Here is a 23,951-nt window from a genome sequence, read left to right on the forward strand (position 1 = left end):
TTCTCCATGTTCCTGCTGGAATGTCATGTCCTCAGAAGTTACAAACCATGCTTACTAGATTTTATGATTTTTTTGTGTGTGTGACTGTGATGAATGGAAGAAGATTGATTTGGTTTAAACAAGTTTGGGTACAAATTGTGAGAATTTGATCATCACCATGAAAAAGGGGAGTGAAATGCAGGCTGGTTGGGACGATCAGTCATTGTTCAGAATCTCAACAACTTGTTTCCAATTTTCCACAGAAATGTAAATTCTCTAATGGAGTGTGAAATCATAAAGAACAACCAGTTGGTAAGTGGATGTAAATCTTACATACTTGACTGTAGAATCATTTTCAGTTTATTAGATCAAACCAAAAAGCTACCCTATTTGAGTTAGAAGAAAAACAGTTTTTGTTTCATTTGCAAGATACAAATCTTTTCCATTTTCACTTTAGTTTTGAAAAAAAGTCAAGATTTCATTTCCTGCTACATCACAAATGTAGGTTTGCTGTTTTCGTCCTAGCATTAGCATGCACAAGCCTGAGATTGGTTGCAGTCTTCAGTGATGTAAACATTTATTGTGCTTATCCTTCCCAAAAATTAATTTTTAAAAAAGCACCCTTTACTTAAAAGTAATAGCAATATATCTACCATCAAATTTGAGCTGAATTTTGATTGTACTTGCCTCAAATTAGCCTTTCCATTGTAAGTACTGCGGGAATAGTTGTTTAATCTTCCTGGCATTACATTTTGTTAATGTCTTGAAAGTTCAGCTTTATTAGTGTCATGACTGTTCAGCCTTACTTATCAGAGTCTTAATGGTTCAGAGGTGTGTTGCAGGCTTTTGATGTGGCCCAGAAAGAACTAGGTGTTGCACCTGTCATGAAAGGTGAAGACATGGCAGCTTGTGATGTGCCAGACAAACTTACGATGGTGGCCTATCTCTCACAGTTCTATGAGCTCTTCAGGCTGGAACCCTTACCTTCTAGTAAGTGCTACCTTTAGTAGATGGTTCTGTAAGAATCAAGTCTGCAGACACTATACAGGGGATTTATTACCAAATGTATTATGAAACATACTGTGCAACTTGAGAAACTAAAGTTCTCTTACATTATTTCTCTTTGGGATGTAAAAGACTGATTTGTAGCTTTCTGTCTTCATTTCAGCCATTCCAATCCGACCTAGAGTCAAAAAGCCAAGTGGAGATGACAAACCAAAGTCACCCCGTTCTCCTAGCCATAAAGTGTCTCTCCTCAACAAAATCAGTGCCCGCATAAAAACAAAAAAGGTCTGGCTTACAGTTTCCCTCATTTTTTAAAAAAATGATAGTTTCATGATCAGTCTTTTATTTAGTGAAAGATGGCCTGCTCATTATAGGTGAAGTAGAGATGCTCACCCATATGAATTTTTCCATGTTTTATAAAATCTTAAAAAATAGGGAAATGTGGTTTTTTAACTGTTAGTACCATTTTTTGGGTCATGGCAATTTTCAGTTTTGTTAGTTCTGTTTTCTTCTATGCCTCATCCTAGTTTTCTGTTTATTTTTTTCATTGTGTAGTTTGAAAATTTCTACTACATCCATGCCACCCAAGAGACCGTCATCTCCAAGTACTGATGTTTGGAAATAGATATCAAAAGCAGATTTTTTTTAAATCATACACAACTGACTTTCAGTACATTGAACCCAGTTTAAAAAAGGGAGGAGGGTGGACGCTGTGCATTTTACACCTGGTGACAATGTGACACTGACAGCTCACATGTCAGTTGAATGACATTCTTTGCCATGTAAAGTCACAATATTATTAAGTCGCTGAAAAGTGTGAATCAGAGATGTTCACCTATGCAATTTTTTCCATATTTTAACTGCAAAATCTAAAAAATATGGAAGCCTAGAGATGTATTTTGGAAAGGGTGAGCATGTCTGGTTCTTTAGTCTGCATAGTATATTAAGGGGGAATATAGTCACACTGGCTGTTTATACAAATGATTGTGATGCTGTTTTTATAGAGCTCATAATTACTGTTTTGCATGCCATAATATGGGATTTCATAAACACATTTTCAGAGAAAAGAAAAGGAAGATGGAGAGGAGAGTCCATTAGGGTCCAAAAAATCAAGAGATGAATATGTGAGTGAAAGAACTTGGCTTATTCAGTGTTTTAATTTGATAGATATTATGTTCCTTTCTACAGATAGTAATTTTTTTAGATATATTAGATCCCTTGCTGTACAGCATGTATTTCTAAATAGCTGAGCAAAATATGGATTGGCTTGATTGGTAAATTTTTACAAAATCATTTACCATTAATTTTTAGATTTTAAACTCAGTTTAAACGTCTGAGGAATAAAAATAAAATTTCTGTAATATATGTCTCCAGCTTCAGCCAGTAGAATTGACCAAATATAGCAAACTACCCATGGAGGAAATTGCCAACAGACTTCAACTGGATAAAAAGCAAGCTATCTCAAAGGACAAACAAGCCAAGCCTGGAGATACAGGCAATGTTAGCGTCACTGCCAGGGCAGAAGTCTTGGTAGCCAAGTTCAAAAGTAATGTAGATCAGCCTGCACCACCCCCTATTAGAAGATTGGTGAGTTTTAGAAAATCTAATTCTCGGTCTTTCATGCTTGCAAGTTTCTTTGTTATCTGTGTACATAAACAAAAACAAGGAGAGTATCAGGAGCAAATAGAAGTGGGTTTTTTTATGCACAGAAAGGACAGCCAATCCTCCCAGCAGCACAACCAGCCAGTGAGTTTTGCTACTTCTGTCAGAAGCGAGTGTACATCATGGAACGATTGAGTGCTGAGGGAGTATTTTTTCATCGCCACTGTCTAAAGTGTGACTTCTGCAGTGTAGGGCTGCGTTTAAACAGCTATTCCTGTGAGAAATTACCAAATGGTGAAGGCAAGTGAAGTCTGAGAATTATTAGATTTTGGGAGGAAAAAGTAAATTTTTCCCCCCCCCCATCCCTTTTTAGAACTATGTATAACTAATTCTAATTTTCAGGTATCTGTATTCCAGAGTTACAACACTTAAGATTCTAATTGTGGTAGAGACTATAATCATTCAGAAAGAAGAGAGAGCATTGGCATGTAAGTGGGTGCATATGAGGAGTTGAACTAGCAGACTTATAATAGATGCAAATTAAAGAAAAGCTAAATGCCAATGTCCTTGGCATTCACCTGAGTATTGCCTGGCCTCTGGATTTTACATAAAATTTGTTAATCCAAGCAGTAAACATTATATTTTATGTCATTATTCCCAAGCATTGGTTAAGGTAACATGATTTTACCCCAGATGCAGTACTAAGCTTAAGTACTATATGGAATTAAATATTATTTTATATAAAATTCCAGAACTAAATAATGCACAGGGTTAACGTCAAAGAAATGAAATGTAGACACCACAGAACAGTCATATAACAGAGGATAAAATGTTTCTTGTAAAATGTGTACTTGTTTGGGAAGAAATATAACTGTTACTGCCATTACGATGTGCAGCAAAGTTCTTCTGCTATCGACATGTACTTCCTGAGCTTCGGGTGAGTGGGAAACGAAAGAGAGATCTCACTGTCAATCATAATGATGTCAAGGTCAGCTGTGTTTTATTTTGCATTGCTTTCTAGATGTGTATGCTCATTCCTTTGTATATGCCATATGCTCTTTGTCTATTTTATGGACTGTGAATATGTGTGTGAAAACATTGACAGAAGTGAATGGGAACAAATGCATCCATCGACTTACTCATGTATACATACACACGTGCGTAATCTTTGATCATCATGAATTAGTGGTCACTGAACCTTTTTTGTGTTTCAAGGAGAACATTCCAGAGACTGTAATAACACCAGCAGAGGAAATCCCAGCAGAACCAAAAGTTGAACATACAACACCCAAGAGGAAAATTCGTAAGTATCCTTGAATATTCAGAAAAATTACTATATGAGGGTAGCATGATTTACATAACAAAATAGACATTTGACACCATACAACAAGATTGTGTGCATTCTGCTCTTTTGAAGCCTGGATTTTACTTCATTAACCACTGTTTTATTACTAGACAGTGACTAGCTGAGTCAATAGAGCTAAAATAACACTGATATAAGGAACAACCATAGAAAAGACTGGACTGAGCATAGATAAGGAATAAAATTTTGTGAATACCATTTGAGACTTGTGTTCAGATGTAGAGCACAGAAAACGGCAGCCAAGAGCTTAGTGAAATCAATGTTTCAGCTGCTCCTTTGCAAGTTCCAGGGGAGCCTAAGGAGAAAGCCAAGAAGACACCTGAAAGAGTAGAATTTGAAATCTCATTTGATGGCCAGGAGGAGGAGTCAGAGGAGGAGCAGTTTGAACACAACATGCGTGCATCAATGTCATCGGACTCCATCCTGGATAACACTGATGAGGAAGACTCTGATGCTGAGTAGGTACAAAAGTGGCATTGAGAGACTGGGTGTAGTTGTTGATATCACATTTTGTTAACACCAAATATGGGTCTGTATGACTTGGTAATATTTTAAAACATCATGGAGTCTCCATTGCACACTTGCCATACATGCGTGCACAATTATTAATGCTCCTAGAGTCACACTATGCAAACAGAAATATGGGCAATACTTCGGACTCCTGTATGAGAGAGTTCGCTATTTATGTGCCCTCCATCACACATTTGTGCAACATGGCGATGATATTTTGCTGTGCTTTCATTTGCAATATTCCTCCAGCCAGATTCTCCATGAGACTTCGAAGTCTCAGGTTTTGGAGGTAATACTACCACCTAATCAGTGGTAAGTTAGTCACCTGTTTTTCCTGAGCGGTCAGGTCACAGTCTTTTTTTTTTTTATTATTATTATTATTTTAACTTTGGGCATTTGGATACTCTTGTTGGAAGGCTTTGGTGCACATCTGTTTTTGGAGATGACATTATTGTCAAATCATATGCTGCATATAGTATATAATTGTTTTAGCCAAGAGCATCCCTTTAGATGCTTGATAAAGATGAACCAGCTTAATTTACTATCACAACATCAGTAAAGAAAGAAGAATATTTAAAATTAATTATGAGTAGTGTTACACAGCTGAAAAACATGCAGTCTACAAATACAGACTATTGTGAAGAGATATGTTGAATATCTCAGACTGTTCTTGATTCTCTAGCAAAAGTGTTCTTCAAAGATGGAAGTGCATGAAATTGGTATATTTTCTTGTTTCTCTTTTAATTCTTAAATTCTCTTAATGCCTTTGAATATTTTTGTAGCCGTTAAACATTAAACTTGAGGTTTGTTGGAGAGACATGTTAAGGTACTATGATTTTTTTTTTGGGGTGGGTGGGAAGGGGGAAAAATTTTGTTATTCATAGTAGTGATTATTGGTCATTCCAGTGAGCTTGATGGCTACGTATCAGAGTCAGAGGTGGCGCGAATTCTGGACGAGTGGTAGGCTGGTGTTAGTTAAAAAGACTCCATGCTTATTGTTGCATCTGAGTTTTATGCCAACTTTTTTGTACCAATAAGTGGAATGCTGCATGCAGTATCTGTCAGCTGGTTTTGTGCAGTGGTGCAGTCTGTCATCTCGCATTGATTTTACAGTCTTCTTTATTTTTACGTTGCTCCTTCTGCTCGCTGGCATCTCTGTAATCAACAGTTGGAAACAACTGAAATGAGAGCAGCAGCTGAAGAAGTAAACAGACAAATCAGTTACTGTACAACGTGCATTAGGCCAGTTCAATTACTGCACAACAAGGGATAGTTCATTCAGTTACATTGTAACAGGTGGTAGGATAGGTCAGATCAGTCGCTGCACAACAGATTTTATGCTGACAAATCACCTCAGAAATATCTTTTCTGGTTTTGTTTGCTTTATATAAGCATCTTTTTCAGTATGGCATAGTCCATTGTTTCAGCCATATGCATTTCCCCTTTTAAAGCCTTTAACTAGACTCATTGCCAAGTATGTGATATGTTTTATAGATTTTTACATGACAGTCACAATTTCCGTTATTGCATATTGAACAAGATTAGTCTGGTTAAAATGACCCTTAACTTCCTGTGGGTTAAGCGTGAGCATTACCTGGGCTTAGAACTTTATATAAAAATGGTTAGCCCAATTAATACTCAAGCTTACTGCTACATCTGGGATAAAATTAGGTTACTCCAAATGATGCTCATCCTTATCATGTAATCTAACAAAAAAATTCCTAACATAAGTAACACTCAGCGCTATCAACAAGGAGGCTAAGGCAGAGACTGAGAGTTCACAATAGTTTGAGTGATGGTGTCAGAGGAAACATTTCTTTCAAGGCAGGATCCTACTTTGTATTAGCATGACTGGTTATCCTCAAAGTACATTACTTAAAAGACACATCCACAAGGAGAATTTCTACTTGCTACAAATTTTTTATTCAGTCAAGAGCAAAGCCTGCCAAATAATGTTACATCAGCTATTTGTGAGGCACATATAAAGAGATTACAGCTTTATTTCTCTATTTTCTTTTCTTGTTTTAATTTAGTCATGATTAACATTGTACTAGGAGCAGGTGAAGCATTTAATGCCCCTGTGGCTTTCTTTTACATAACTTTCGCCATTATCTTTGAGAGACATAATTAGAACTAGTCCTCATTCTAAGTAGTACTCAATGTGAATGTGTGCACGTGTACATGGATGAGTGTGTTGTGCTTTGTCAGACTTTGGGCATATTTTTTGTTGGCCAGAATTCTTTCATACGTTTGTATGCACAGTGAGCTTTGTTAACAAAAGTGTGTTTTGTTCCAATGGCAAACAGTTCTAAATTCACTTGTGCCGCCTTAGCCTGCCTTGCTGTTTTTGTAAGGAATCCATGCATGTAAGCTGATCACTATACAAGTGCAGGCAGGAATGTAACCTGCCAAAAAAACTTGCAAGTGAACAGCCCTTAATAATCCCAACAGGAGTATTAAGGATGTAAAGACAATTATAATAATTGTTTGTGACTGTTTTCAACGTGAAGACAGTGGTTGTGTATAGCACCTGATAGCTTTGACTGTATATAAATATAATTGTTGGCTGGAATGTTCATCTTTTTCTTTTTGATATTATTTAATTTGTGTGTTTGGGGCTTTTTGTTTTGTTTTTGCATTTCCTTTCAGCACATTGGCATTTATAGGCAGCTACATATGATCTTTGTTGTTGATTACTTCATTTGATGGATTATATATGCATGAGGTTTTTTTTAATTTCCCTTTTTTTAATATTTTAATTAGGTTGCACATTTTTCAGTCTCTCCTGTTTTTTTTCTTTCTTTCCTTTTAAACCAAAGATACATTAAAATGGTAATATTTTGTTGTTTGACAGAACACCACAGCAGCTTCAAGTAGTTTTATGTGGTATACTATAGCAGACCTGCCTCTGCAGATTTAAACCTATAACTATAGAACTGTAGTCATGTGTAAAAGGAAGTTCCCACTTTCAGCTGTTGAAAATATGATCAAGTAATGCCAGTTTTCTTTTTAATTCGATTCACTTCATTTAAAGCTGCAGTTGCACTGTAAGACTACAGAAATACATTGTATCATTTAATGTCTGCCACAGGTGGAATTTCTTTATTGGTATGAATTCCAACTTCTGTTCAAATTTTAATTAATCTGTTTAAAGTAATTTAGAAATGTTGCTGCAGACAAAGGGTCTTAAAAATGATTTTGATTGGAATGATGAATTCTGGGGTAGGCAGGTCTGGATATACTGTCTTAGTGCCTGTGTAACATATTGATTTGGAATTGTTTAGCTGGTTGCATGCTTTAGAACAGGGAAATAAGTAATTATTAGTTATGTTATATATAGTTATTATTTATGATATTTAATGGTATATTGATTCATTAGTTTAATGTGTACCAAATGGTAAAGGCCAGCAGGAGACAAAATCAATATTCCACCAAAAGTTTAACAATAAGAGTTATCTCATGCATTGTACCAATATTTTAATGAATATGATGTTAGCTTCACTTTGTTTCTTTTTGACAAAGTAAAACTAATTCAAGCTTAGCTAGATTTTGTTTCCTTACTGATTGTAGCAATCCCTTTTCCCTGGGAAGGGTGCATGAATGTTCGTGCATAAGTTCTGAAGACATTAAGTGCAAGAATGCATAGATAATTTATTTTATACACTTCTTACTCCCCATTCCCCAACATCTGAGGAAAAAACGTCTATTTTCTGCTGTTAGCCTGGTTTTTTTTGTTTTGTTTTGCTATTTGGAGTGGAAATCCAATCATAATGGAGTACAGTTTTATCGGACAAAGCTCATTGTCATTTGTATATTTAGACTTTTTGCTTTTGTCCAGGTCCAGCGCTGAGGAAGATGTTTGGGAACTGGCTCGAGACTCCTTGGCCACTGCTGGCCATCCACTGACACTAGAGGAGGCCTTCCAACTGAAGAGCACTTGGGAGCGCCAACACTCCACAGAAAATCTGGTGGAAGCCATGGAGTTTGACCAGCAGCCTCAGCATCGGCATCCCCGTGGTGCCTACATGCGCTTGCGTGCTGGCGATGAGGATGATGATGACGATGAAGGTTCTTCTACAGAAGTGGAGGGTGAGGAATGATTTGTTCCTATACCAGTCTTTTTGGAACCTTCATTTTGTGATCCTGTTGATGCTTACGATCATCTGTAATGTGCTACGTCACACTGTTGGGAAAATGTTTTTCCTACATCAGATATTTACTCTGTGGTGACCATTAGCGTCTAATGAGGTCAGTAATGAAACTTATCTAATTCCAGATTCAGAATATGAGACAGGCGATTCTACAGATGATGAACTTACAGAGGAAGAAAGTGAGGTCACACATGGGGCATCGACAGCGGACACACTGGAGGGTGGAGGAACAGAGGAGTCTGCTGCCACCACCACCACCTCCCCCTCCAGTCCAGCTATGAAAAATGCTGCACGAGCCAGCTTCTTCTCTGCACCCCCCACAGTAGTGCGTCTTGATCCTTGGCGCATGTTCAATAGGAGCAAGGCTGAAGAAGCACCAGAAGAACCCAAGAAAGAACATAGTGCTTGTGTTGATGTGGTGGTTGAGTGTGACAACAGAGAGCATCCAAAGCACAAAGAGGTTGAGGATGAAAATAAGGACACAGATGTGTCAGAAAGCTTGGAGATGGACTCGCACAAATCCAGAAGTCCAGTGTCTTCAAGCAGAGGTTCATTAGAGGATTTGGCAGAGGATGTGTCTGGAAGAGACTTGCCAGCTGAGGAGGCACAGGAGGATGCAGACTTGGTGGTTGAAGAGCCAAGTGTTGTGAAGGAGGAGAGTGAAGCTGTGAAAGAGAAGAGCAAGGCTGTGGAGGATAACAAGGCTGAACATACACAAGCCCAAGCTGCTCAAAGTCTGGAACAGCTGCTCTTGGATATTGACCATAAGAATTCCAGAGATGGAGACAGCTTGCATCTAACTAGCAGTGCTTCAGATGTGGATGCAGTGGTTTCTGTCAAAGATGAGGAGGAAGAGGAAGTGTTTCAACAAGAAAAGGAACCAGAGAGTGGCCACCCTAAAGGGGAACCCTCTAAAGAAGAACCAGGTGGTGATAATTTAGAGACCTCAGATACCATGAATTCTTCTGAACCTAGCAAAGATGATCAGGGGAAGACACCCAATGAAAACACTGAAGAGTTGGTTCTTCGCAGCGTTTTAGAAATGGAGGATACAACAAGAAGTACTTCAGGTGACGATACCTTACAGCAGGTCCTGCTAGAAGTTGCTGCATTGTCAGACTTGTCAGACACAGAGTTAAAGCAGAACCAACAGTTTCAAGAGCTGGATGAACGTTTTGTCACAGACCGCAAGAAGCCTAGGAAGAACCGGGGCAGCAGAACCGGTCACTCAGGTTCTCAGTCCAGCCTGACAATCTCCACACCATCCCAGTCTGCTAGCTCATCCTCCTCTAGCTCTCTGGATGATGTGGTCAAGTACAATGAGCAGCTGCTGACTTCAGGTGAGGCCAACGATCTGCAGCCTGATAAAGACATGATGCAGGACTATAAGTTGACAATGAGCTTGGTGTTGGATGAAAGCTTCTCAGATGCTGAAGCTGACAACTCTTTGGTCTGGAAGCCACTTTCCTCCATTGTTGATGAGCTGAATGAGACCCTCAAGAAGGAGGATGAAGAGTCTAAACCTGAGGAGCTCAACAAATCAGATGCAAGCAGTGTCTACTACACACCTCAGACTAGCAGGGAAGAAGGAGAGAAAGAAAAGAGGGAAGAAGCAAGAGTTTCCCAGTCTGTCAGTGCAGATAGTGTTTATGTCAAAGAAAAGGCTGTGCGAAAAGGAAGAGACTCACAGAAGCCCAGGCCTGCTGCCAGGACAACATCCCGTCAGCCACCTAAGAAGGTTGACTCTACTGGCAGATCCAAAAAGGTGGGTAAAACTGGACAAATGCTTCCTGATGCACCAAAACTTGAGACTCCAGTGCCACAAACTAGGCAGAAAGTGCCAGCTGCCTCACCCAGGAAGACTGCTAGCTTAGTTAGTGCCTCCAAGACAACAGCCCCTAAACCAGCAAAGGGCTCTTCACCCCGCACCAATCGTAAATCAACAGCTAGCGTGAGTTCTGAGTTGTCCAGGCCACGTGTGGCATCATCTGCAAGCAAATCATCTGGAAAATTGCCCAGTACTTCTTCCTGTGCATCCACGGATTCCTCCCGCTCTTCAGTTGTGAGGCCACTGCCAAGGCCTGGTGTCACCAAAAAGTTGACATCCACTGCTTCCAAGGACTCAAGCAGCAGTACATCAGTTGTTCTAGGAGACCCCACTGTTTGTGAAAGAAGTGTTCCACAAGCAGGTGGGGTGAAAACAAAGATAATGGTGGACAGAGGTGCCCTTTGGTCAGACTCATCAACAGATCACCAGAGTTCCGACTCAGAGTTTGTTAAAAAGAAGATTCCTGTAGATGTCAGTGTCTGTGCTCTACCCCAGCCTGAATCTCCTTGCAAACCCAGTGTAGTCAGTGATATTGAAGACATTCCTTTTGCTGATGAGAGTGAAGTTGAGGAAAAATTTTACACTCCCTCTACATCGTTGAAGGCCAAACCACCAGTTGACCCAAAGCAGTCTGATGGTGTGAGAAAAAAAGTGCTGTCCAATGTGCCAAGCAAAGAGGTTGAACCTTCCAGGGGTAAGCAGCTGGCACAAGACAAGACAAAGTTCAAAAGCACAGGTGGCCAACAAAAAGGGCAACTGTTATTGATAGCATGGGTGCTGCTGCTAGCCTGAAAGCTGGTGTGCATTTATGGAGTGATCCTAGGGACAGACGCAGCTCATCTTATGACACTCCCAGCACTCCTGATGTTGTTTCTGACAGTGATGATAATGTGCAGCACTCTGCCAATGCCACATCCAGTGCTAGCGACCGAGAATCACGTAATTTTGCAAGCAAAGACAAGAAGAGGAGAGTTCGTGAGAAGACCAAGGCACCCAAAGCTGCATCTGCTGAGGCGAAGTCTAAAGTAAAGCTGCGCAAGGCAGATGACAGTCCTGAGGAGGAGAAGAATGCCAAGAAGGAGAAGCGTCGTTCATTGCTGGACATGCTGCTCTCTCATAAGTCCCTAGAGAAACGTAAAGGCAGCAAAGAAAGAATCGCTGTGGCTACCCATGTGCACAGTAGCATTGGTGAGACCCCAACCCATTCAGTCTCAGTCATCAAGCAAAGTAAGAAGGGAGGCAAGTTGGAGGAGAGTTTGGAAGGTGCTTTAAGTTCTGAGCTCCAAGGATTGCAGATTTCAGTGTTTGACAAGCGTGGAAAAAAGGCAGCAAACGGCGTACCTGCAACCTTGAAGGAATACAAACATACCCTTCCTGTAGCACCAAAGGCATCAGGTTAGTAACTCTGCCACTTTGAATGTACCTGCATTGCCCCCAACCCTTGGTGTGCCCATGCTGTCCTTTACATTTAATCTCAGAAATTCATTTGTCTTCTAAATAATCTCCTCCAGACTGTACAGTGTACAGTCTACACTGTAAACGAACAGGCCATATCTCTTTGTGCAGAGCTTGAAAGCTTTATGCAGTCATGAAGGATATGTTCTTTGGTCAGCTGTTTCTGTACAAGGGCAGGTGGGGGAAAGCAGGAGATGGGTTTCTGTTCATGGTTCATATGGTGTCTGCGAGCTTGAAGCCAGGCAGTGGCCAAAACACCAAGGACCTTTTGTTCACTCTTTGGTGAAGTAAACACTGCTAGCAATGTGCTCTCACACACACACGAAGGAAAGGCAAAGTGGCAGGGACAAGCACACATTTGATAGATATGTTGGAAATTAAACTTGCAAATATCTTTCAAATTAACAAGTTTTCTCACTTTTAAAAAAAAAAAATTTCAAATTTACATTACATACAATGATTTTGCAAGTAATACTAACTGGTAACAATTTTTGCGCTTAGAAAATACAAAGAGAATGTAGTTGTTATACATGCCTATTCACAGTGCCTTTGCAAAACTAATTTATATGTTTAATGTTTAATTTAATTTAACATTTTTCTTTCCTTTTTTTGCGGATGTGTTACTTTCTTTCCAAGCAAAATGAAGGCATATATTTAAAAACAATTGTGCCACAAGACTGCCTGGTCTGCACTTGCTATAGTTCCCTATTATGAAGAAAATGGAGGGTGATGTCTCTTCGCCTAACTGGTTAGAGGGTGACTGTTCTCTTTCTAACTCTTTGTATTAGCCCATTGATTTTTGTGAAGTTTTGTGTCAAATTTTTTTCAGTAAATCTGTCGTGATATTTGTTATGTTCCTGGATGGATTTCTATGTCTGAGCCACTTTCATCTTTTCCTGGGCTATTTCATTGCTACTGTCACATCTGCGCCATCTTGCCGTTACTTGGATTTTAGATCTGTGCGTCAGATTTTAGATCTTGTGGCTTATTACAGCTCACCTCCAGGTTATGCATATCTAGGGGCCATGGCACTGTCCATTTCCTGTAATCTGCAGGCTGGGAATGGTTGCCCTCACTACTTATTTAGTTTGGTAGTTGGGTCTCAGATATATTATTATTTTGCAGGTATCTGTACACCTGTGATATTAGTGTGTGATAAATATTGTTTACTTAATTCATGCTTCAATGTATGAGACAGTGTGTGTCAGAGGATTATGATTTTTATGGCTTAAAAACCCCCACTAAACTAAAGCCTATTAAAGTATTTATAGAAATACAAATCGTTGAACTGTGTATTTTGTTTTCATTCAGCTGTTGCAATGCCTCGTAGCACACACTTGATCATCTCTCCCACCCCAGCCAATTATGGCTGCAGAAATGTGTGCTTATGTTCAGATGTTTGTCTTTCACCTTCCAGCATCAGTTAACAGATGTGTGTCCACTTTTCTTGCAGTGGATGAGTTTTCGGACTCAGATGAGAGTCAGATGTCCATGTCTACATTACTGCGGAGAATGGTATAAACTACTTTATGCTGTTTTACTCACACTTCACTCTCCCTCTCACTCAGATATATATATTTATATATTTCACACACATACACTGTATCTTAGCTTCAATACCTTCTTACTGTTCCTCATTCCCAGATAACACCATCACACATTTTTAGTTCTGTTAAAAAGCAGATAAGGTTTATGGTTTTGCATGAAAACAGGATGGTGTGTCAGAAAGCGTAGACGAGCGAGTGGCCCGCAAGCTGCAGCGTGTAGCCATTCGACAGCAGAAGAGGGCTGAGCAACAGAGACTCCGAGCTGCACAAGAGATCCAGCGCCGAATGCAGGAAGTGGATGAGAGACAGAGGGAGCTGGAAGACCGTGGCATTGCTGTAGAAAAAGCTTTGAGGGGAGAAGGGCCAGGTATGAGTTATGTTCATGCCCATTGTGTGTGTGTGTCTTATGACATGGTGCACTTAAACTGCAGCAATAACCTGCAGCTGAAAATACAGCCAAATGACACTACATTCTTTATATGTGTGTGTATGAGAGAGAGAGTGAAATACTTTGTAGCTTTTGAAGATGTTCTCTTAATGTTTCTGGTGTATGCAGAAGCAGATGTTGATGAAAACCAGTTGATGGGAGAGTGGTTCAGCCTTGTGCATGAGAAGAATGCTTTAGTGCGGTACGAGTCGGAACTCATGGTCAAGTGAGTAATTTTCATGATTTTGATTTTAGAATGTACGAGTATGCATGAGCATGCTTACTTCAAGCATATTCAAATGTTGACAAATTTGCGGATACGTTATTATCCCTTCGATATGTATTTTGATGCCTTTTTATTTTTATCCAGTGTAGAAATCTTTATCTCTATTTCCCACTCATTTCCTCCATTATATCAGCTTTGTTTTTCTGTAAGCTTATTTCCCCTCTCTACTTTTTTCTCAGCTTTTATATCAGCTTTTAATCCCAAGACAAGCGCATGCAAGCATACACAAACATATATACTCCATGAAAAATATGTTCCTGCAATAATAGTTTTACACACATTATAAATATTATAGAGCCAAGGAACTTGAGTTAGAGGACCGACAAGCCAGACTGCAGCAAGAGTTCAGAGATCGCTCCCTGATGCCAGGTACGTTACGTGTGTCTACAGGAAAACTCTCATGTTTAGTAGCAGTCTGTGTGGTTTGTGTAGTAGTAGGTCTCCTTTTGTTTTCTTTCCATGATAACTACCAGCTGCCCACCCAGCATCATAATCAACCAGTCATTTTTATTTTCTTTCCATTTATTGTTTTACCTTTTGGACATCAAGTTTCTTGGGAGAATAATACTCTGTGAATAATGTATGTTTTCAGAAGCAGGAATGTCTAACCATTAGTTCCGTTTAGGCTACTGCTCAGTTGAGTCTCTACTGATTTAGACATTTAGAAATAATGGGTTTGCTAATGGGTTCATGTCACAGTGACATTAACATTTTTTTACCTGTATAGGTTTAAATCACATGCTTGTGACATAACCGCATGACAATTCCACTATCAATCACATGAGACAAAGACTAAAACAGCTACAAGACCCAGTCATGATCTTGCAGCAGACTATAATTTGTATACATTATTTTGGTCCCATTCTCCATTTCAGTTCTTTTATTTGTTTGGAAAGGAATAAATTCAAATGATAGCAAAGTTATTTTTCATGAAGGTTACAAAATGCAAGCTTTAATGCTGATAGACACAGAGGGAGTAGCTGCATGGCTCTGGCAGTCTTTTTGCTGTTTTTACCATGCATAGCACTTCTGTGAATGCAGATTTTATTTTCACTAATGCACCACAGTTTGCATGCTGGTCTGATTATGACCTTTTGTACTAACTTCAACCTATAGACATGGACAAGACTCCAGAGGACATTGAAGAAGAAGGCCAACTTCTGGATGAGCTTCTGGATGTGGTGGAGCAGCGTAATGCACTAGTGGCCATGTTGGAGGAAGAAAGACTCAGGTATAGTTCAGTATGGTGGAGTTGAAACCATATTGGTGGAGACCGGGTATATGGTCACATACTGTCTCTCTGAAAGCAGAAAAGGGTATCAGGCAAAAAGTTAAGACACCTGTAGGTCTTAAAGTCCATTTTGCAGAAACTTGAGTGCTGGTCATCAAAGCTTTCATGCTGGCACAATACTTAGGGATGATTGTCTGTGGGTAACTGGAAGCATTGTTCATTGGATTAAATCTGGTGACATATTGGAAAAACATAGTTGCCCCAAGATTTGTGTTTACTTTGCATGATAGTCTTTTTTTCATTTTGACTTTTTTCATTTTGCCCTTTGCTTTATTTTACCCCAAAGAAATTCTGTTGCAAGCTTGTACTTGTAAACTCCATGGTCTTTTCACTGCTCTGAGCACCTGACAAAGTTAACAGACAAATGCTGGTGTTTGTGTCAGGGAGCAACAAGAAGACCGAGAGCTGGAGGACATGATGGTCAAGAAAGGCTTCGTCTTGTCCCCTCTCAACTACTCTCGTCATCTCAGATCTGCTGTGGAAGAGGAGCCAGATCCAAACATCCCCCAGACATAGCAAAACTTCAGTTATTTGCTTCTTATGTGTTTGTGTACATTTGCTTAAGACTTACGTGGCCAAGATTAACACTGTGTACCAATTTCTGGCATTTTATAGGCTGCTGTTGTGGTTTCATATGCTTCATTAAAAGTTTGCTAAGACTGTTAAGTACAATTTATAGTGTAGGAGTAAGGGTAGTCTTGTGCGAAGAGAGAAAGCTATTTTAATGTTTACCTCAGTCATCAAGTACAAATAACTTGACTTTTCCAATGTCGTAGTAGAGAAGAAGTAATCATTTTATGGCTTGGGAAGTAATTAGTGTCATGTCTTAAGTTTGTTGAGGAGGAGAGGGGTTTCCAAGCACTGACTGCAATAACCAGTATCATGTCTGAAGTCTGTGATACCTGGCTTCTTGCACTGATGATGGTAACCAAAGTCATGTCTGATGTCTGGTGCATGGCTGGAGGTGCAGGCAGTGAGCAGCACTGATGTGCTCAAGCACCATGAGATGCAGACACAAACAGCCTTGCAGAAAATGTTCAGTGACCTGTTCCAGCTATTTGTTACTGCAAGTACAGTTTATGGGTCTTGAAGGGATGCAAGCCTGTCAGCCATAAGATGGTTGGCTACTAGATGTCACAGTGATATTTGTAGAATTTGGATACCAATAGCTGGTACTGCAGTGAAGGTTGTTTTTTTTTAAATTTTATTTTGTCATTCAAGGACAAGACACAGTATGTGATCTCAAATACCACATGGTATGTGCATTCCTGCCTCCAGATATCAGGGGGATTTGCAGACATTTCTCCAAGCATGATGTGAAGGTGTATGTCGGAGACAGTGGTCACATGGCTCAGAACTTCCTTGTGAAAGATTTCATTGTTCACTCACAGCCGTTCGCAATTCCATACATCACACAAGTGTGATTGACAGTGCATGTTGTAGACGTTAACCATTTATCAGCTGGGAATGGCAGCTGTTTTCAGGGTCCACTGAGTTTCCAACTGGTCTGGAGCTGCTTTGGCCTAGAGGACCTACCTGATGGTTTAGTGTGACTAGGAAATGGTTGTCATTCCTGCCCAACTTTGACACTTTGTATGCATGTGTGTAACTGACTAAAAAATCAAGATGTGAAGGGTTTTTAAAAAAATAGTTTTTTCCGTTTATGGACATTCAGCAATTTGCTTGCCAGCTTGAACACTGTTAGTTTTGATATTTTTTTTCCAAGTGCAAAGCAAGTTTTTAAAAACTATGGGTGAAGGTGTGTGGTTGTTGTATTATGTCTTGCCACACAATATGTATACTCGTGTTCTGAATCAAGAATGCCAAAAGGAAATTTTTTTAGAGGATGACTTTATTCAAGATTGAAAAGATCTTATTTTTTACAGATATTTTAATCTGTTGGTAGAATCTCTTTTGATGTGAGTCACTTTTGGAATCTGTTACCTACAAAACAGCTCAGGGCTTCTGTGCAGTGCTTATTAACATCACAGGAAGAACCCTCAAGAAAACACCAGCAATAGTTGATCTGTGCAAAGATGTGAAAATTCCAACATGCTCACAGAAGTGTCTTTTTCTTCTCATTTATTGTGACAGTGTGGTGCATGTCTGCCTTTTCTTAGTCAGTAGCTAGTCAGTGCACACCATTCTTTCCATGTATTGCATTTAATAACCAAACAAACTGAAAGTTGATTTTGTAACCTATCATCCTTTGTCAGATATTTATGCTAGAGGCAACATGAATTTCTGTTTACACATGAAGGGATCAGTGCGAATATCTGTGGTAAAATGACATGACAGGCATTTTATGAAGTATTAAGTACACTAATTTTGAGATATAAAGACTCTCCTCTACCATATTTGATGGAGTCTGGTGAGGGAAAAATTTGTGCAAGAGTTTTGAAGTGAAAGAAATGTGGGACCATTTATGCTGTGACACGTGTTGAAGAGCTGGAGAATATTTGTGTGTGCATGCATATGCAAATAATTGTCATTTGTGCTAGCTTTTGCTTTCTAATTTAAACTTTATATATTTGTATATATTTGTAACTTTTTATCAAAAGTGTATCGTTAAAAACCTTTTCATTCTTCCACTGCTTTGGCAGGATAAGCAAGTTCTGAGTCTCTAGTATTCCAAACTGAAACCAGGGATTCAGAGAACTTTGAAAAGGTTCACAGACGCATAGAAATCACTCTTTCAACTCTGAGCTACCTGCATGTTGTGCTTGTGTACTGAGCTTTCCTTTAGTGTTTGAAGTTTTTGCAAGGTCAGAAGTTTATACAGTTTATCCTCATATTATCTCGTCCAGACCTGGATCAGTCAGTTTAAATATTGATGCACTTCCTTTCCTGTAACTTTTGCATGTCCATGGATGAACAAGGTTGATTGATATATGACCACTTCACTTCGTCCACTCTGCCAGACACCCATGCATTCCTCCCCCACCTTCCCAAAAAAATTTATGAGTCTCTTGCTTACTTTATTTTCATGTCATATGAACCCTTTATTTTTGTCCATATCAAGGTTGTGCTGTGAGTCCCATATTCTTGCATTTGTGGGTGGTCACCCCACAGAAACGTTAAAAATATCTTGGTATACAGTACTTCTGGTTTGCGGACTTTTGAAAAGTATCTCTTGAAAGTTATTTCCCTGTCGCCTCCTCTTAAGATAGTTTTTTGCCTGTCTGTGATAAACTTTGTGATGTCTGCATTTATTTGTTCTTATGGCATTTGTTGCGCCATCACTAGCTGCCCTCATGTTTTCCTTATTATTTATTACCATTTGACTTATATTGAGGCCAAAATATTTCATAAATGAAGTAAGACATCCCTGCCCTGTCCATTTCTTGAAGCACATATTTGGATGATATGCTGCATGTGCAGTGTCAGCTACCATTTTCAGTCAAAAATTATCCAGCAGAACTCCCATGTTTTAATGAGTCAAGCTGGGTTTTATTTTACCCTTGCTTTGAAGCATTGTAGAATATGATTAAAACCTGAAATACACCCCTTCTGCAGAAGCAGGCATCTTTGCATTAAGTGTAATGCTGTACTGCTTCCTCACTCCTCTTAGTTTTACTGGCATTGCTAGCATGCATAGTTGTTTATCCTTGGAAACATGCAGTGTGGGCATCTGAAGATGACTTTGTTGTCTACCATTTCAGTTTACATACCTCCCATTCAGAAGCATTTTGGTTGTGTAAAATTACCAGCTGTTTGGTTAACTTAGACTTCTGGGCAAGTCTTGCTACAGAACAAATATAAAGATGATGTGGGGATAGAAAGATGGCATCTTTCACCTGCCTTTTTGTAAATATCTTTGTTTTTAAGGGTATATTAATGTGATGGCTATTGAAGTGGTTGTTTCTTGTCCATTTATCTGTTGTGGTAAACTGTTACTTGTCTTTCGGTGTGTGAGTCTTTTGTCTGACACTTCACGCTGGAATCCATGATTATATCATGAGTGGCAGTCGTTTCCATGCTAGTAAATAAGTGTGTGTGTGTGGGCTTGCATGCATATGCACTTGCATGAGCTTGGGGAGGATCCAGATGGGGCATTACTTATAGAAACCTTTGCTTAAAACCATTTATATGTTATAAAGGATTGGTTTTAAAGAATTAAAAGTGAGGGATGGTTTGAATTGATCAACAGACAGCTGAAAAGAGAAAAAGTGAGTGAAATATTAAGAGCTTTAGAACATTTTTAAATACTCATTTCAGAATAGGCCACTCCAGTATATGCCTCCTTATTATTACTCTGAGGAAGATAGCTCTTTGATATTAAAATGTGTGTGTGTGAGAGAGAGAGCATGCATGTGTGCACAGTTTTTAAAAAGAGAAAAACTAGACAAACTGTTCTCAAATATTTTAGCTATGCCCAGAATATGCATTTCTGGTATCATGTAGAGCTGCTGTTCATATATTTTTCTCAATTCTTTGTTGGAGTGGTCTAATCTCTGAGACAGGTTGGTGCTTTAATTTACCTCTGTTTAAACATACCATTTTTTTAAAAAAGGTCCTTTTGCTTCTTTCCTGATTCTTTAATTACTCATCGGTTACAACCATGAGCTAGTATACTATGCCAGTTTCAATATATGTCAAAGATAAACTGAAAAAAGCAGGTATTATTGGAAATAAGTTTCAAAATTGTTTGATGTGTTTTTGTCCAGATTTTACGGCACCCAGCAATGTATTGGCTGATTGATGAAAGAGGCATTGTTGCTTGATGTAAAATGTCACTGGCCACCAAGATAGCTTAGAGATATTTTAGCAGCTGTTAATGCAATTTTTGTTGTAGAATTACCTGAGTAATCAGGTGTCTGGATGACATTTAGCAAAGAAAAGATTTTGCTTTTTTGACTGCACTAAATTTCATTCTGTTGTAGGAAGGACTTTCTCAAGCAGTCTTGAAAGTTATATTTGCAAGCATTTTCCCTCTTAAGTTTTGGGTGCAAGTGGGTTTGCTAATTTAAGTAAAATAGAATGGAATGCAGTTTTTCTGCATGATACGTGGACTCTTTATTGATGTCTTAACATGTGAACAAAGAATAAATCTTCATTTTATAGAAGTTGTTCTGTCACTTCTTAGTGAATGCTACGCTTGTTTAGAGGAGTCCAGCATTTTATGGATCATGTATCCTTATCATATTGACCATGCTGATGGGGAATTTCAGTTGGGTCCATTTTGTCTGCTATTGAGTGATTATCAACTTGTTTTAAAAAAACCAGCACAAAAAATAGTCTTCTAAGAGAATAAACAGGATGAAATAGAAGCTTGTTGCCAGACCTGTTGATATGAAGTATAGCATCTCTCCGATGCTAATCTGCAGGGTTTTTTTGGGCCTCACTGATCTGGCAGGTGCCCATGGCATTAGTGTACTAAATGATCTTGAGATAATTCAGGTACAACTTGCGCGCAGATTCTCCCGTTTTCTCGCAGCCGTTCAGGGAAGCAGTACATAAAAGCTATTTAGTAGACCCTCCCCCCCTCCCTTTCTCTCTGTTGCTCGGTTCTGCCTCTCTCCGTTTTGCGCGAGGGCACCCGTCCGTTTATGTGGTTAGGTTCCAAACGGGAAAACAATCTACCAGATACTACCGTGGCATTAAAAAAAAAACAAAAAAACTTGGATATGAAAGACCATTACAGCATCTGCTTTAAAGCGTTGTAGCTCATATATTTATGAGTCGACACCTTAAGGTTAGACACCGGTCGAAAAAAATTTTTTTTTGTTTCACGGGATAGCGCGGATTTTTTTGTATCAGCTATTTAGCCCTTGAATGAAGTTTCAAAAAATGGTTTTACTGCACTCCTCGCGCTATCGGTTGCCATGGAAACAATCCAAAATGGCGCCAAAACAAACAATTTTAAAAGCTAAAAACTTCTTCAATTTTGTGAGTAGACTCAAAATTCTTTTTGAAATAGTTACCTAAAAGACAGATCTACATTTCTATGATAAAGAATTTGCGAATTCCTCTTAGTTTTTTTTTTATAATTTTTTTGTAAAAAAGTGTGTTAAATTTTAAGAAATTTTGATGTAAAACGGTATAACTACCAAACTACTAAGTAATTTTTTAAAATCTATCATAGAAATGTTTAAATTTGTATGAAGAAAAGCTCAACCAAATTGCAGATCTATATCTCTTGTCAAAAAGAAGGAGTTAGCTTTTGAAGTAAACAGTCTCTAACCAAAACAAGAAACTGAGAAAACGAGGAAAGAAAAACTTAAAGCTTAGTAACTTCTAAACTACTCAATATTTTTTTAAAAGCTCTCATAGAAATGTTTAAATATGAATAAAGAAAACTTCAACCCAATTTTAGGCCTGTATCACATGCCAATATAAAGTTATAAGCTTTTGAACTAAACAAGCTTACTAAAACAAGAAACTGAAAAGGCGAAGGAAAACAAAGTGAAAGCTTAGTAACTACTAAACCACTAAATATTTTTTAAAAAGCTCTCACTGAAATGTTTACATATGTATGAAGAAAACTTCATTCAAATTTTAGGCCTGTATCACATGTCAATATAAAGTTATAGGGATTTTAAGTAAACAAACTGTAACAAAAACAATGAACGGAAAAAGCCGAGCAGAAATATCAAGCTTAGTAACTTTGTTTTCTCTAAGCCTTTCATGTAATTTACCTGCTGAATGAAAAATATAACCATCTTTCAATGTGTTACTACATATAACTTTAACATTACTAATAAAATTAATTATTTTATTCACTTTTAGAAAAGTCAACATGGTTGTGTTGTGTACCCAACTGCTGACCAGGCTTCAGAGAAGTACACAGTAATAAAAACAATGGTGTTTGCAAACATTGAGCAACACAGTTATAGGTTTAGTTAGTTATATAGAAGTTCAGTGTCCACTAGCTTCATGGTTTTTGCCATCTTTGATCTTTTGCTATCTAACATTTATGATGATGTCACATATTGCTTCCAATTTTTGCGAGCATCTACTGAAGTAGCAGCATTAGTAGGAAACACTCTCATCTTTCTTAGCCTTCAGTTGCAGGGTGATGGGAATGAACAGCAATTAAAGAAATTATTTCAAAAGCTTATAGGGGAGTATAACCAATTCTTGCAGCCCTATGCTCCACTGGGGGCAAATAGGAATAAGAATAACCTATTCATGAAATCTAGAGATACATCACTGGTGCACCAGAATTTAAGCAGCTGCTCATGTTCTGTTCCTCTGTATGCTAGGATTATTTTATGAATTACCTCTGTAGTCACATGGATTAAAGATGGTTGATTTTTGTGGCTAGGGGGTATCTTATTTTCTGTCAAAGATTTCTGGAAAAGCACTATAGCTGTCTGGCCTTTTAGGGGGCTGACAATGATGTGCTCTCTAGACACTGAATGGCTTCAAACTTGACTAGATAGCAGTTTTAATTGTTTGTTAGGAATGCTATACATAATTGTCTTCACATTCTGTTTGTTACATTTGGTTGGAGTAAGACCATCCAACCCCCACCCAACCTTTGTTTTCTGTGCAATGATGTAAGCTCTGTTTCCCTACATTCCTGACAAAGTACATAAATAACTAGCATTGCAAGTTGACTCAAATGTGTAAAATGTTCGCATCTAGTCCTGATTACTACCGAGATTTGCAGCAGAAATTAAAACTTCGTTTTATTTTCAGCTCGCTTACCACATGACTGATGGTGTTTTCGACAGCCGAATTCGGTTCACTAAGTTACTTTTTTTAGCTGCTACGACGGTCTAAGAATGTCCACGTGTTTTTATTTTTTTTCACGTGGTATTGTGAGAAGAAATGAGCGTCTGACAGCACAATGAACATTTAATATCAACGTTAATGTCTTAGAAAAGAAAATATCCCAGAACAAGCTTTGACTTGCTGTCGCCATTGTTTATACATCCGGAGGCCATGACAGTTGCCTTGTGGGATACCCGAGCACAGCGAAGCGTGTTCGTGTGCCCTATGACCCCGTCTAGGTCGGCATTAGTGAATTCTGATTGGCTATATGCAAAGTATGTTACGCATGCGTCCATATAAGGAAGTTTCCGACCCTTTGTGTCGTCTAGAAAAAGAGCTTGTATCATAGCTTGGCCTTCTAAGGGTTTTGACTCAGCCTTTGTTTGAAAATTCATGTCCTGACCTTTCGACCGATATACGATGTGACACAGTTGCCCACGTGGCGAGGTGTGTTGCTATGTCTCAAACATTCTCTATTCTCGCTAATTCTGCGCTCGGGAAAAGTAAATAGGATAGAAGTAGATGTTTTCATTGACAAAATAGACATATTTCTAGATTATTCTATGAAAAACCACTTGGCGAGTGAATAGAACAAAATATGAACTTTGACAGTATGAAGTAATCTGAAAATGGCCAAAATGAAAAATTTTTGACAATTTTTCGACCGGTGTCTGGCCTTAAGATGCGAAAGGGAACATTCATTGTGACTGCAGTGTTCTGTGTGATACATGCAGCACTTGCACACAGGTAACTTTTTGACACTTCCCTACCGTGGTGGGATAATTACT

The 23,951-nt window shown here is 38.7% G+C and overlaps 2 protein-coding genes across 2 annotated transcripts in view; both read left to right on the top strand.

Moving 5' to 3' along the window:
* Positions 1 to 11,364, top strand: part of LOC112565533 (F-actin-monooxygenase MICAL3-like) — a 31,294-nt gene extending 19,930 nt beyond the window's left edge. Inside the window, 13 exon segments of the mRNA XM_025241001.1 lie at positions 243 to 291; positions 822 to 969; positions 1,148 to 1,269; positions 2,046 to 2,108; positions 2,359 to 2,571; positions 2,694 to 2,886; positions 3,483 to 3,574; positions 3,802 to 3,889; positions 4,218 to 4,407; positions 4,709 to 4,771; positions 5,366 to 5,419; positions 8,298 to 8,548; positions 8,736 to 11,364. Of these exon segments, the coding sequence (XP_025096786.1) occupies positions 243 to 291; positions 822 to 969; positions 1,148 to 1,269; positions 2,046 to 2,108; positions 2,359 to 2,571; positions 2,694 to 2,886; positions 3,483 to 3,574; positions 3,802 to 3,889; positions 4,218 to 4,407; positions 4,709 to 4,771; positions 5,366 to 5,419; positions 8,298 to 8,548; positions 8,736 to 11,230 (4,021 nt within the window). The 3' untranslated portion in view covers positions 11,231 to 11,364.
* LOC112566001 (F-actin-monooxygenase MICAL3-like) lies at positions 11,247 to 15,960 on the top strand. Its single transcript, XM_025241920.1, has 8 exons — positions 11,247 to 11,251; positions 11,319 to 11,833; positions 13,311 to 13,408; positions 13,606 to 13,807; positions 13,997 to 14,093; positions 14,449 to 14,522; positions 15,270 to 15,384; positions 15,828 to 15,960. The coding sequence occupies exons 1-8, from the start codon at positions 11,247 to 11,249 to the stop codon at positions 15,958 to 15,960; spliced, it is 1,239 nt and encodes a 412-aa protein (XP_025097705.1).
* The last annotated feature ends 7,991 nt before the right edge of the window (positions 15,961 to 23,951 follow it).

This window comes from Pomacea canaliculata, linkage group LG6 (genome assembly GCF_003073045.1).
Source record: "Pomacea canaliculata isolate SZHN2017 linkage group LG6, ASM307304v1, whole genome shotgun sequence".
NCBI lineage: Eukaryota > Metazoa > Mollusca > Gastropoda > Architaenioglossa > Ampullariidae > Pomacea > Pomacea canaliculata.

What these genes read in the sequence shown, in the direction of transcription:
- LOC112566001 (XM_025241920.1), top strand. An exon ending in TGTAGCACCAAAGGCATCAG is followed by an intron (nt 11,834 to 13,310) that starts GTTAGTAACTCT and finishes TTCACCTTCCAG; the next exon opens with CATCAGTTAACAGATGTGTG. An exon ending in GAGTCGGAACTCATGGTCAA is followed by an intron (nt 14,094 to 14,448) that starts GTGAGTAATTTT and finishes TAAATATTATAG; the next exon opens with AGCCAAGGAACTTGAGTTAG.